Here is a 14,830-nt window from a genome sequence, read left to right as displayed (position 1 = left end):
GCCCATCTTAACTGATGTGGCCCAGTAGGATTTGTTTCAATATGCAGAGAGACGATCTTGTCCTTCCTGGGACACAAATTTCTGCCAAGCTACCTATACGGGGGGCACCCTGATAGCCAAGTGGTTAAGACACATACCACATGGGTGCATCCACCCTGTTTGACTCCCAGATGCAACTGTACTTTGCTGACATTCAACTCAAGACCACAAGTTTACTAGATTCCCACAATTTACTCTCATTGTGTTTTTTTTTCTGATTTCATGAGCAGGAAAGTTAGATTGGCTACATTCTCTAAAGCCCTCTTTAACATGAGGTGTCATGCTGCCTTTAGAGCAGTTTTTCCCAACCGTGCAATGGCTATCCATAAGTTTTAATGAACAAAATTAACTGAGTAAAGCTTGTGTGTACGAGGCATTAGCTGACTAAATATTTGCTTTTGGGTCATCAACTGTCTGTTTAGGGTCATCAACTGTCTGTTTAGCTACATGCTACATTTGCTTATTGGTCACAGTCTTACAATCCCCTTTACCATCAGTTTTTTCTGTTCAGATCTACACTGATCTCATACATGGTCTTGGTGGAATCCAACTGATCGAGTTCAGGTGAAGTAATGACTTCAATCCCTACATTCAGACAGCACTTACTCATTGTGATCTTTCTTTTGAACATTTCCAGAGACAAAATGTTTGTTTTGCAAAGCAGAAGTTAACATTTGCTGAAGAACTGGAAATGGGAGTTGCGAAACCCTTATCTACAGCACAGGTCAAGTACGAGTCCCTATAGACCATGACATCCTATAGATGGTTGTGGAAAAAAGACAGGTTAAACAAGCAATACCTTGTGCTCTTCTCATGGCTTGGTGCCAAAACATAAAGGATAAACATCAAAACACAAGCAGTAGAGGCAAAAACATTCCACCAAACTCTAAAGACATTTCAACTCAAAGTCATTAAACCATGTCCACTTGACAACATCTCTGTCCAGATGAGAACACAAAAATGACTAAAAACGCTCAAACAAGCAGCAAGTAGGCGCCAATAAAGTCTCCATCAACAATCCACCAAATACCAGAGAATAGCGCGAGGCCCAGAAGCAGGGGAAAATTTTCTTTTACAAAATATCCTGATTAGTATGGAACCGGCGTAACATTAATTAACAGCACTGGGTTGACAACTTTATTGCACCTGCACATATTGAGAGAATTGCAAAGATTTGCTTTGCTACAGCAAATAAAAGAGTGTTTGCAGTCTAAGGGGAATATATTAGAAAATCCCAGCTGGACATTTTGCTACAGTTATCTCATGAGTGCTAATCACATTACATAATAATAATCTCCAAATGGCTTTGACTGGTATGACAAGGGACAGAATGAGAGAATGACAAGACGTGCAGCTATTTCTGTTGAGCATACTACTGAGCAAATGCAATGATTGCAGTCCAGTTGTTTACGTTGCCTCGTTGGTAGTTTTACAGAATATACAATTAGATGTCAACTGTTGAGGTTAAACAACATTGAGTTCGATCAGTGTGTAACCAGCAATAAGGGTTGTGTTGCTAACAGAGAGGAGTGCTGACACACCACATTCAGCTAACATCTCGGCACTGGACTTAAAATCTTAAAAAGGGGGAGAAAGTACATGTCTGTGGGGAGCTATCATTACTGACAATTAAGTTGGCTGTGAATGTGTACCCTCACACAAACACACCTGAAGTGCACATTCACACACTTCTGACACTAGTGATGCTGAAGGCTTCAGCCTGCCACAGCAGTGCACAGTAAGATCCCTGTTGCTGACTACGCGAGTGCAGGGGCAGCATTAAACACAGAATACATTCTGCTATGCCTATGGCCTTTCAGTAATGAAGCCTACTGAGGTCAAGACTTCACATAGCTACAAGATGTCAATATTAGCCAATGTCATTTCATAAAGGACAGGTTGATTAAAAACAAGAGTTGAAGCACAATGACAGAATGTGTCCCCCAAAGTGATTTTTCACCAGTCCCCCACTAAAGAGCCGCTTTCTATGCCTGAAATCGTGGCTGCCTTGGAAACCTTTGGATTACTGCAAGGATTTCCTTCACTGTTTCGCTGTTCCCGCTGGGACGTGTGAGAGTTGACACGGAGGAGTGAGAAGCCATCAGCAACACACTAAATAGGGTTTGCATTAGTAATGTAGTCTGTACGTGTGGCTGCATAGTCAATTAGTCTGTAGGAAAGTGAAAGAGTGCACCAGCGTTTTATAGCAATCAAACACTGGAGATGCACAGCTGTAATCAAATCCACTTGTTATTGAAGATTGAGAACAGTCTGATATGTAGATTTAGTCTTTGGACATTTCTTGAATTAACATGACTAACAACATCTTTCTTGATTCCTGTGGTAGTTGTTTCGCAGGCAGAAAGTAGAACCCTGACTAACTGTTGGGTTTTCATTCCTTACGTCTTTGTTTGTCCTCTACAAAGACAATCAGCCAGAATAAATCCTATCTGAGCAATACCTGAAACCTTTCAAAATTTATGTGAATGTGATGATTCTTCATAAAAAAGGTACAAGGGTTACAAACTAAGAGGTGGATGCATCATCTGATTCTGTTTGCAATCCATCAAGTCCCCTAGTGTTCTTCTTTTCAGTCTGACCAAATATTTAGACTTATTCATGCCAGTTTGCCTATTTTTTAGTAAAGCATGAATACTGTGAATAAAATATAGCAGAGTTGCACAAGAGCAAGTTTGACTTATTGATGAAGACATTATGTTACGCTCATACTTCCTATGATAATAAATAAAATATGAGGACTAAGATCTGCTTCCGAAGCTACGCGGAAGCAGGGAGGAGGGGAAAACCCTACTGGATATAAAGATGGGCACTCAAGTCTGAATGAAATCCATTATGACCATTAGGCCAAAGTTATGTCTGCAAAATCATTGTTAACTCTTTACTGGCAGCGCGGGTATTAGCTTGATAATTTCCTGGAAACAAAACGCAACAAGTCTACAAATACAACATGGTGTCTGCAAGAGCTTAGTTATCGGAGTTTTAAAAAGTATTGTTTTATGATATAAATAACTTATTTTTCAACTAACTATGATGAATAAGGTTATATGCTCTACCAAAGAAAAGTCATTCAGTTTCTATATTGTCAAGAAAAGAGAATTCTTTGTGTAACTCCAAGAGAAGCTCCTGAGCACCTGAGTCACCTGTCATGATAAAGGAGGCATGTTAGCTGCTCTGATAATCCCATTTCACAAACCCTGTTAGTTTCACCTGCTCCGTGCTTGTGAGATTAAACAAATTCATTAGTTAGGTTCATCTAGCTGATGTCACCCCTCATTTTGGATTTGGTCAGTTTATTTACACAGAAACCGATCAGTGACATCTGTAAGTTGATTATTGATTATTTTTTAAGTTGATTATTGATTATTTTTTACCATTTTCCCTTCACCCACTATTGAAGAAGTTATTTATTAATTAGGTAAACAATGGCAAAATTTCTACATATTATTTGCTTGAATACAGAAAAATGCATTTCTTTCCCAAGCTTGTTGGATAAATATATTCATTCTGGGTTTATATTTGTAGCCCAAAAGGAGAAAACCATTTAAAGTTGAAATTAACTAGTTGATGGTGTAGCTGTGGCACAAACTCTTTAGGTGGACAATCCATTTAATTGAAAAATAAGACATGACGTAATAATTGTTAGTCGAAGCATCAAGTAAAAAGGTAGAGGAAGTTATGCATGCAGAAATATAATTCTAGAGAAAGTAGCTTGTCACTATTAACATACAGAAATACTGCCTGCTCAGCCTGATTTAAACGGTTTAGATTAGTTAGCTGTGTTGATGTTCAACAACAACATAGAACCGATCTACGAACACATCTGTTTGTCAGCCAGTTACGACACTACACAAACACATCCAGGCTCTCTTCTCCAGTTGGAGGTCAACTACACATCCCACAGTGTCAGCTAGACCGTGTTAGCTGAGCAGCTGCGGGGGATGGTCGCACTGATGAGCGGCGGATATACAACAATAGATAACAATACATGGAGAAAAACGACGTGAAAGACGGTGCAGTGATCACCGAGCGTGTCTCTCCTGCAGGCATGTGTGGTAACATGTCGTCGGTGATGTGGGTGGAGGCGCTAAGCTTACCAGCACAGGAGGGCTACAACGAGGCACACCAACAAAACGCGCAGCCTCTTCATTATCTTCCCGCGGGGACCAACATCCTCGCTCTTTGGGCTCTTTTCTGATCCCTCGCGGCTTCACAAAATCCCCCCCCCCCCACCCCGAAGAACAAGCGCACAGTCTCTGCTAATCACAAGTTAGCAGGGCACCGTATTCTGTGGCTAAGCCCCGCACTTTAAAGCTCTGCTAATTGTCATTGTGCGGCGCTTGTCCGCCTCTTCCTTTGCTTTAGCAGCTACTGCTGTTGACGGGCAACTGTGCTCTGGGTAGGTTCAACCCACGCCCCGCGTCAGGCCAATCAAAGAAGCGGCAGAGTGATCGGTCGGGCCAATCGCATGGAGAGGTTGCAGCGCTGTGTCTGGAAGAGAGCCCGCCCCCCCTCCCCGCTGCACTGAAGATGTGGAGCAGAACGCGTCACCTTTCTGATATGAACCCAACACAGCATTAAACACACAGATGTGATCACTACCCACTGGTCTGTCATGTTTCACTCAAACAGGGCTGTGTTGATGCATGTGGTTTGTAAATGTATATGCAATTGTGTTCATGTGTGCATTACTTCATTAAGTGTGTGTGTGTGGGGGGTGAGGAATGTGAACATTGTGTACTATTTCCTCAACATCCCAAAACACCTTCAAGTCAAATACAAGAAATGTAGGATTCAAACAACAATGGAAGGGCATTTCAAATACAATCATTGATTCTAAAGTTCAAGACTAAATGCAGCTAAATTGAATTATTCTATCTACTCCCTATTATTTTTTAAACCTTGTTTCATTTAACTTTATTTTCTCCTTATTTGAATTTGATAAATTACTTGCATTGGTCAATTGCAGTGTTGGAATACAAAAATAGTTTTAGTACATCTATGTTTACACCAAATGGAGCAAAAGAACCACGTTTCCCAAAATGCAATTCAATAAGGACCCTAACAATGTGCCTGTACCAATTATTGATTATATCTTATATGTGATGGTAAGATATACAAAATAAATAACGTGAATTATTACAACTCAAACTAGATCAGTGAATTGGTCATGTGTTGTTTGAGGTAATGAATAAACGTGTAGGGGATTTGAACAGGCGGGGTCCTGAAGTATGGACAGGCAGAAGTAGTGAGTGACAAACATTTCAACTCCAGTGAAGTTTGTGTGGACGTCGTTAGCTGCGCTTCCTCTCAGCGACACAGTGGCGGGGACAAACTAACACCGACCCGGCTCTCTTGGATTTCACTATGGAGGCACACCGGGCGTTTCTGTGCGCTCTGCCCGTGTTTGTGGCTCTGCTCTCGGAGAGGTTTGTGGCGCTGGCCGCCTTCTCCCAGTCCCTGGACAGCGACTTCACGTTCACTCTGCCTCCCGGTCGGAAGGAGTGTTTCTACCAGACCATGAGGAAAGATGCCTCCCTGGAGATTGAATATCAGGTCCTAAATACTCATATACCTCAGGAGACTGTTGACATTAGTCGAGTAAACTCTGTGACTGCATTCTGCTGAACCAGTGACAGCATTCAACTCTTGACATAACATTATTCTTGTTAAACCTGTTGTTTAGCCTCTGTTTTTGTCTACGTTTGCTGTGTGTTTCTCAGTCGCATACATTTATGCATGGTTTGTTACAAGGTTGGTTTGGATGAAAACCAAATTTAAAATCGAATCATCATATGTTGTGCAAGTGTGCAAGCAGGTTGAGTTGTTCAGTTGTTCACACCTCGATTTACATATTGTTAGGAACCTGTTCTGCTGGTCAGCTCAGAGCACTGAATATAGCTGTGACTGTGTGGTGACATGTTAAGTGATGTAAGGGCCTGTGGGAAACATTCCCAGCAATTTCATGTATCTGTAGTAGTGTCTGCTGTGAAGGAAAAGGTATCCAAGTCTAGTGGAGAATGGGGAGACCTTGAGAAAACTACAAACTAGCATTCCCCAAAGTTTGATGTCTGAAGTGAATATTACAGAAACTGCTAGTGTTGTTTTAATATCTCTGAATTTTCTAATTTTTTCTCTACCATTTACTGTGTGTGTGTGTGTGTGTGTGTGTGTGTGTGTGTGTGTGTGTGTCCACCTTCCACAGGTATTAGATGGTGCAGGTCTCGATGTTGATTTCGATATCTCGTCTCCCTCTGGCGAAGTGCTGTATAGTGACTACCGCAAATCGGATGGAGTACACACGTAAGTACACACTTCTCTCCAAAGGTGCTGGACTGTCATGGCCAATTCCTTTTTGTTTTTGTTGAACACTGAAGACATTTGGAATTAAGTTCAAAAGATGAATATGAGAGAGTTCACAATTTCAGATTTTATCACCTCTGCCAAGGAGGTTATACTTTCATCTGTATTTGTTTATTCATTAGTTATTTTGAAGGTTAGGTGAAAGAAATCAAGGTAGATGAAAAAAATCAATCTTCCTCTCGATTATTTTGGATGCATTTCTCTAAACTGGATGACTAAATATTTCTATTGACTTCAGAATTCATTCTGCTGCTACCATCATGTGTTACATCATCAATAAAGATGAGAGGACCCATTCCAGCAGCAGCCTGGACAACACCTCCACCGTGCTTCAGTTCTATCACTTTACTTTCATCAGTTTCAAAATGGCGTTCTTTTCTCTCATAGACAGCTCTTTGGTCTTCATATGGTTTATACTTTGTGACAAGAAATGCAGTCCTCACATGTGAAGCCCAAGGCAACACATTCAGTGCTTTTAAATGTTTAAACAACAAAGCTGAAAGTTGCTATGTCTTATGTTCTTCAACACATCTAGATGTAAAATACCAGGGAATAACAGCTGAAATTCTGAACTCTTGTCTCACAGAATTTTTTGATTTTGAACCCAAATGCCTTTTTAGTTTTCAACAAATGAATAGGCCTTGACTTCCCAATACTTTTCTATGGGACTGTAGTTTCAGATTCAAGTCTCATGCATTTTAGCACATGCTAGATGTACAGACATCACCTGAGAAACATTAATGGAAGAGATCAATGTGTAAGCTCTAACTTCCTGTGCTTTCCTGCAGTGTTGAAACTGAGGATGGAGACTACATGTTCTGCTTTGACAACACATTCAGCGCCGTCTCTGAGAAGATTATCTTCTTTGAGTTGATCCTGGACAATATGGATACAGACAAAGATCCAGATGACTGGAAGGAGTATGTTCAGGGAACAGACACGCTGGACATGAGGCTGGAGGACATTATGGTGAGGCTGCAGACGGTCGGACATAGAGAAGATGACAGGCATCGCTTTTCCAGTGTTAGGTCTTAACAAGTTTGCTAACTTTTCAGGCTGAAGTAGTAATAAGTGATTTCTTCACAAAGAATATTTTAGCCCAAGTCCCTCTCTTGCCTGCCGTTGAGACATTTGTCACGGCTCCATCTATGCTGACACAGGGCGTGCAAAGGGACCAGGCAAGCAGGCTGGCTACAAAATAGCTTGCAATACAGCCAAAGGCACAGAGAGTGAGTTACAACAGTAGACAATGTCATGAACTCTCACCTATTGGGCAGCCAAATGTTTCAGCTTGCATCCCCCCTCCCTCATACTTCCTAATTTGTGTCAGAAGTCACATCAGGCCAACAGGAAGTGTAACTTCCAGCTGTGGAGGAAGTTGTTTTGTCATGGTAGAACAAACAGACCTGAGGGAGCTGCTTTGTTTATAACGTCAAAACTGACTCAACGCTCTTATTTTCCATCCATCCATCCATTTTCTTTACTGCTTAGCCTTTGTGGTTGGGAGGTGGCAGGAGCCAATCCCAGCGGACATTGGGCTAGATGTGGGGGACACCCTAGACAGGTCGCAACCATATCGCAGGGCTGTCATACAACCGTTCCTCTCTTATTTTGTACTGATTAAAGCTTTTTATTAGCTTAGTTTCAGGTACATAAGAAGAAGTTGAGCTTTCTGTTTTGTTTTTTTTTATAGTTCCACTCAGTCTGACCTGTCTCTTCTCCTTCAGGACACCATCAACAGTGTCAAGGCTCGACTTGGCAAAAGTGTACAGATCCAGACGCTGCTGCGGGCATTCGAGGCTCGTGACAGAAACATCCAGGAGAGCAACTATGACAGGGTGAACATTTGGTCAGTGATAAATCTCCTTGTCATGATGATGGTGTCGGCGGTTCAGGTCTATCTGGTTCGCTCCCTCTTTGAAGATAAAAGGAAAGTTCGTACATAACACCACCCCCAACGGAGGAACAGACAGAGAGAGAGAAACTAACGCCCACAGATATCTTCAGTACTTTTTTTTGCAGCTGATCTCCCAGACTTGTGACTCCTAACACAAGATATTTTCATTACACAAACATGTCCATGCATACATACATACAGACATACTGATATTCTTAATAAGAAAATGTGAGAGTTTGCGGGACAGCAGGAGCCCCTGTTTTCGAGCAGGAACTTGTAACCTCAGTCTCTTTACTAGAGGGATCTCCTTGTCTCTCTTTTTATTGTTTTTGTTTGGTGTTGTGTTATAGTCCTTCCTTGTTCTGGTAAGTCTTCAAAGGAAGTGACATCACTGGCATGATCATGGTGAGACTATTTTTCTAAAGAACCCTAAAATGACAAAGAGCTAATGGCAAAAAAACTTTTTTTTTTCTTCTGAGGTTTTTATTTGGGTGTTGGGTCAAATTATATGAAGAGGGCATGGTGCCTGAAGTATTAGATTTTTTTTTTCCTGACAAACAAGTGGGAGGTGCCACCAGTGTGCCACAATGTCTTCCCATACATTAGCTTCTCCTTAAAATGTACCCGTATGTCACTGAGATGCCTTAGAGGTTTGTATATAGCTGCCTGTTGTCAGTCTGTGAGGCCTTTTGAATAGATTTCCCATTGTCACAAACATTTATGTTGTTAACAGAAGTTAACAATACTGAAACGCCAGGTTTTCAGATAGGGACACGTTGCTATTGCTGCTCTCTGGCACCCAAGGGACAAGGGAGTAAGAGGAACAGAACTGAGCCAAAATCTCTGCCCTACCCTGGGACTTCTCTCCTCTGCCGAGACTTGTAGCCTAGTGGCCTAAATGGCTGCCAGCTCCGCGACCCTCTGCTGTGACATGGCAGGTATCTGATTACAGCCGCCTACTCTGTGAAGACGTTCAGCCTGCCTTGTCTCTCTGGTGACAGAAGTCTATTTCTATCTTAGCGACACATGCAAGGTCATTACCACTGCTACATGGATGCACTGTTCAGTTTGATACACACAAACCATTCACTGCTTTGGCTACATCAGTGCTCTTTTTAAATGCTTGTGTCTTTAATCTGATACTCACATTTTATTAGCCAACATAACAATTTAACATTATGGGTCCTGGAGTATTATTGAATTATCGGGGCCCACAGGAAACGGGTCTGTTACTTGCCCTGATGTGTCGGTGGGGGAGCACTTTTGAGGCGTTTTTCTCTCATTGGTCGTTTGTATACTATTCGGATACTCTGGTAACTTGTGATTGTGTTTGCCAAGAGTATTTCTGTCATTGGTATTTACTGATCTTCACAGTTGAAACCCGGTTGGAAGCTCCATGTTGCCATCATTTCTTTTTTCCCTGTGCTCTGCTGTTGGGCACAGATCATACAGTGAGTTCATTGTTTAACAGCCATATGGTGAAAGTGCTTTAAAAATATACTCATTTTTGTTTTCAAAATGTTTTTGCCATACAGTTTGGGTATATCACACAGAGTATTTTGCATAATTGCAAAAACAGGATGTGTGGTTGTAAGAAATGTTCATCCTCTGTTCGCTGCTTATTACCATCCTTTATTCCTCTGCCAGCTTATCTTAACCATGGTTTCTAGAGCTTCATTTAAGTAGTATATTTTGAGATTAAGTGATGGAGATTATAGTTACAGTTTCTGATACATTTTTAAGTCCTTCAGAGTTATACAAAAATAAAATTCTACAATATTTTTAAAAGCATTTCTATGTTATTGAGAAGGAGTATGTTTAATTGTCTTATGCAACAGCCACACTGTCTATGAAAAAATATTTTTACTACCCTGATGGAACAGTGGGGAGAAGTGAATGTGATGTTCTATGGTATTTATTCCACTAATGCTCTGTAGTTGTAAATGTGTGTAAATTAATAAAACAATCCAAATTTGTTCTGACCCCTTTGTCCTAAACAAAACCCTGTTTGTGTTTATTTGTACTGTATGTTGAGACATAGTATTAAAACTAATAAACGTATCTGTCTATAAAATAACATCTAGTATAGATTTCAGTCCATTAAATACTTTTTACATCTAGATCCCTGAATTATTTCCTGGGAAATTGGTGAAAAGTTTAAAGAACACCATATCTCGCAAAAGAGAAAAAGGAGTTGGGGCTTCTTTAAGCATGCAGTGGCTTAGATGAAATAGCAGTTACTAAATTATGCAGCTGCTGTGCCATCTGGTGTCATTCTGTGGCATAGGGATCTGATAGTTAGGCACTGCTGTTGTACAGAACCAGAGAGCCCTGCTAAGCACAGCGGATTCTGCCTAAACAGAACCATCGCTCTTTGGCAACATCCTAATAGCATCACACTTTTATTCATTATACTCACTAGCCTATCAGATGCTGTGTGGATGATCCAGTCCTTCTGAAAACACTGTCATGAAGAAATGATCATCTCTGCAACTACAGTCTATGATAGTCTACATGTAACAGAGGCCTAATCATCAGATAACAAAAATTCAACTAGTGTGTGCATTGGTAAAGGGATTATTGCAGCGGCAGAAGTTTAGACGGTGTAAAGTCATGTTCAAATTCAGTCCCAAATAAGGTTTCCTTGTGGTTCTATGTGCTGGTAGATATTATCATGGTGGTCAGTGTCTGCGGCTGCGTTGATCCAACAGGATGACTGGCTGAATGAGCTGTATGTCACATGGGAGACCGGCAGCTGTGGTCCACACACTGACACACTGCTGTGTGACAGAATTTAGATAAGGTTATTGATGAGTACCACAGTGGCCATGAAAAATATCTGTAAAAACTGACACAAACAGTGAGAACATTTTCAGTTTGAAATGTCGTGACAGGTATGTTGGCTTGTCTCTGTCAGCAGAGCAGTGGCCACGTATGTTTAACGCACACACACAAACACACACATTGAAAATAAAAATATGTAAGTAATCAGTATTGTTCTGACAAGCTGGCAGCGTGCTTTTACAAGGCTCCCAACAACAGGGGGCGCTGTGAGCTCAGGTCATGAGCTTCACTTCCGGGATAATGACTTGATGAGGTAGTACATTCATAACAACCACAACCCAGGTAGGTGGGAAACCTTTTGTTCATTTATTTATGGAGACAGTTCCGCTCTCCAGTGTTTATTTACACACTTGTACATGTGGGGTTGGTGGTTTTACTATCGCGTTAAAACCGGAAGTAGCTATAGTTTCTCTTTAAAAGGCGCAACCGTCAAAATGCAGTAAACTCAGTTCAGACTCATATCAGCTCAGATCGTGGCAGCGGAAGCTCGTAGAGGCTCCGATGTCAACAGAAACTGCCACTAATATGTAAAGGCAGCTGCCTTTGTTGCCACACTGTTTGGGGGCAGTCACTGCTGCAACACTGTCTGAGAGCAACTAAAGCTGTTTGTGATTAATTCAATGAGATATATATATATACTGGTTAATGAAAGTGTATTAGATAGATTGTTAGCTCTCGGGTTGGAGTCAATATGAATCAAGAAAAGCTCCACATCTATCAGATCCATACGTATGATCTTGGTGTCTACAGATAGGTAAGAACTCAAAGACTGTATCCCAGTATCAGTTACAGTGTGACTGATACTGTGTCTGAGTAAACTGTGATAAACCAAAGGAGAATTTCAATTTTTTATCCTTGCCTTCAATTCTACATAAGATGATGAATAACTCCATGATAGCAATCATGCACAGAGATGCCACTGCTCATGTAGCAATGTATTGACGACAACTGTACCAAAGTACAGGAAATACCACAAAGGAACAAAGTTTTTAGTAGCGGTAGGACCAGGCACACTTTCCATTTATATGTATTCTCTCTAGGCGGAATAAATGCATTCAGTTTTTTTGTGTTACAAGACAGCAAATAGAGACACACAACATTTTACTTTCCAATTGCATATAAACCATTTACAGTTTCATTTACTATCATAAGTGGACTTTGTTTTCCTTATGACGAGATCTCATAGGCATTCACCAAGGACCCTTAGTTAAATACACTAACATCCATAAGTGAACACAACACTCTCACACAAGACTGAACAGATGACTGCACGCACTCATTATATGGGATTCTCAGATATGTTTACTCTGTGGTAAATTAGTGCCGATGTTGACAAGACACTTTCTGTTAGTTATGATGTGTGTTAAATCATTCAGAATGCTTTATTGTGAAAACCTACTGCCACACTGTGTACAGCCTCAGAGTTAGCAAAGCCTCAATAGCTGTAGAAGTAACAACGATCCTTTATTGGTCTCACTCTGGGGGGATTAGCCATGTGACAGCAGTAAATTGTATGGTACAAATGGACAAGTAAAAAAGAAACTAGGAAAAGTAAGAATGCAATAAAAAAAGTTAATATTAAGATGTGAAAATAAAAAAAAATAGCAATATGATTGAATCAGAATATATACAGTAAGGTATATAAATTTCACAGACAGAAAAAGAGTATTGCACAGTTTAATGAAGTTACTTCTGTGTGGGTGTGTAGTGCAGGAACTAGCTTATGGCCCTCGTTAGTTGATACTTGATATTTTAAACTAAGTCAAATAAATGAACTTTAACTAGTTCACACACAGTAAGTCTGGTGGTGTTGTTAGAGTCTCCTGGGGGTCTGGAGGTGTTCAGCCTTAAACTTCACCTTTTACACGTTAGCTCAAATATGCTTTCTCACAAATCCGTCTGTGTGTGTGTGTGTGTGGTCAGGGTGATGGGGCCAGACAGTGCCCCAGGTCCAGCTGTGCCCTGGCGGAAGGTGCTGTGGGAGCGCCAGCCCTTCCCTGATAACTATGTGGACCAGAGGTTCCTGGAGGAACTGCGCAGGAACGAGGGCCTTCGTCACTACCATTACTGGGCCGTGGTGAAAGAAGCAGGCTGTGTGGGACAGCAGCTGTCCTGTGTGGCCATTTTCATCACCCTCTGGCTCTACATGGAGAAGGTGAAGCTTTAGAAGATCTATGCTCCTCACCTTGCCTTAACTGGATGTGATGATGTACCTGAGTTTTATAATTAATCCACTTCTTTGTTTTTCTCCTAAGGGTCTGTTGTCCCCTGACACGCTGCTGTTGACCAGCCTCATCTGTGGCCTGCTGGGCTATGGACTGCACCAAGCCTTGACATGTCGTGTTGAATCAGGCTGCGGGCCCCGCACACATCTGGCCAACTTGCAGAGTGCCACTATTTTTCTTTCCTTCACCTTTGGCTTCTCGCCAGTTCTAAAAACACTAACAGAGTCCGTGAGCACGGACACAGTGTATGCCATGTCTGCTGTGATGATGCTGGCCCACCTAGTTTTCTTCCCTTACGCCCAGCCGTCACCCCCGGGCAGCCTCTCTTTAAATGCGGCTCTGTTTGCCTCTGTGTGTTTAGCCTCTAGGTTACCCGGGGCCCTGCACACCTTCGCCATGATCAGCTGTGCGCTGCTGGTGTTTGCCCTGTGGCCCTGTCTGCTACAGAGGCTGAGAGAGAACGCCCCTTGCCACTTTACTGGGGTGTGCATGGGAATTTGTATTGGAGGGGTAGGAGGCCTGGGCTCCCAGTGGCTTGGTGGGGCCGTGCTGTTGGCCCTGGCCCTCGGAAGTGTTACATTAGTCTGTCCCTTACTACTGGTCAGATTGCAGAGGCACAAGGACAACATCCATGGACCCTGGGATGAGGCTGAGATTCATGAGGACCTCAGCCGCTTTCATCAATAAAAGACAGAGCAGTGCTCCTGAACCATACTGACATTTAGGGTGTAGGAATTTTTTATGATATATATATTTAATTTACCATCAGTCCAAGTGTTATGCTGGTACTATACATATAAACAGTTACTAAAACAGTAACTCTTCTATCACTAAGCCACCTCTGTTTGGACAGCCATGACAACACTATTCTCTTGTAGATTATGAAAATATTTTAACATTAAAGCTGCTACTGTCTTCATGTAATTGTTGACCTCAGACTTTGTATCGATATTATTATAATTATAATTATAATTATTATTATTATCTGAATCACTTTACTATACACACACTAATGCTATGTACCTATTTGACATGTTTTTAATAATCAGGGAGTTTATGGTTGTGTAAATATTTGTTAATGCTGGGTTTGAATGGATGTATGTGTGGTGTTTAAGTGGCTTTATTACGAACGAGGGCTCTAATTTCTATTGAAAACTGTTTAAATTAAATGTGAATTTTAGAATTTAAAGATTTCATTGTTGCTTTTTATTAAAAGGCACTGTGTCTTTTCTTTGTCTCCATGTGTTGTAGTTTTTTCTCCACATTATAAATAGCACTCTGTAATAAAACTACAAAAAGACCAATGTGTAACGGATAACTGAGTCTAGAAACACCCCAATCAAACTATATCTCATTACGCTCAGCTTGGCTGTCGAAAATAATATGGATACATTCTGTGTCTGCCTGTAGTTTGCCAGATCATGTGGTGTTTCCAGTGTAATTC

The 14,830-nt window shown here is 41.3% G+C and overlaps 3 protein-coding genes across 3 annotated transcripts in view; 2 read left to right on the top strand and 1 right to left on the bottom strand.

Annotated features, from left to right (window-relative positions):
- Positions 1–4,431, bottom strand: part of suco (SUN domain containing ossification factor) — a 42,044-nt gene extending 37,613 nt beyond the window's left edge. The window contains 1 exon segment of the mRNA XM_035177647.2: positions 4,155–4,431. Within this exon segment, the coding sequence (XP_035033538.2) occupies positions 4,155–4,207 (53 nt within the window). The 5' untranslated portion in view covers positions 4,208–4,431.
- An 861-nt stretch (positions 4,432–5,292) lies between these two features.
- tmed5 (transmembrane p24 trafficking protein 5) lies at positions 5,293–10,299 on the top strand. The gene is made up of 4 exons (XM_035177652.2): positions 5,293–5,613; positions 6,263–6,360; positions 7,209–7,389; positions 8,148–10,299. Exons 1-4 carry the CDS (start codon positions 5,425–5,427, stop codon positions 8,364–8,366), a joined length of 687 nt encoding a protein of 228 aa, XP_035033543.1. The 5' UTR covers positions 5,293–5,424; the 3' UTR covers positions 8,367–10,299.
- Positions 10,300–11,338: 1,039 nt separating this feature from the next.
- On the top strand, positions 11,339–14,616 carry pigc (phosphatidylinositol glycan anchor biosynthesis, class C). Its single transcript, XM_035177447.2, has 3 exons — positions 11,339–11,443; positions 13,085–13,316; positions 13,417–14,616. Exons 2-3 carry the CDS (start codon positions 13,089–13,091, stop codon positions 14,071–14,073), a joined length of 885 nt encoding a protein of 294 aa, XP_035033338.2. The 5' UTR covers positions 11,339–11,443; positions 13,085–13,088; the 3' UTR covers positions 14,074–14,616.
- Positions 14,617–14,830: the final 214 nt, after the last annotated feature.

Source organism: Hippoglossus stenolepis, chromosome 14, assembly GCF_022539355.2.
Source record: "Hippoglossus stenolepis isolate QCI-W04-F060 chromosome 14, HSTE1.2, whole genome shotgun sequence".
Classification (NCBI taxonomy): domain Eukaryota; kingdom Metazoa; phylum Chordata; class Actinopteri; order Pleuronectiformes; family Pleuronectidae; genus Hippoglossus; species Hippoglossus stenolepis.
The sequence above is the reverse complement of the archived record's forward strand: the minus strand, read 5'-3'. Positions and strand labels throughout refer to the sequence as shown.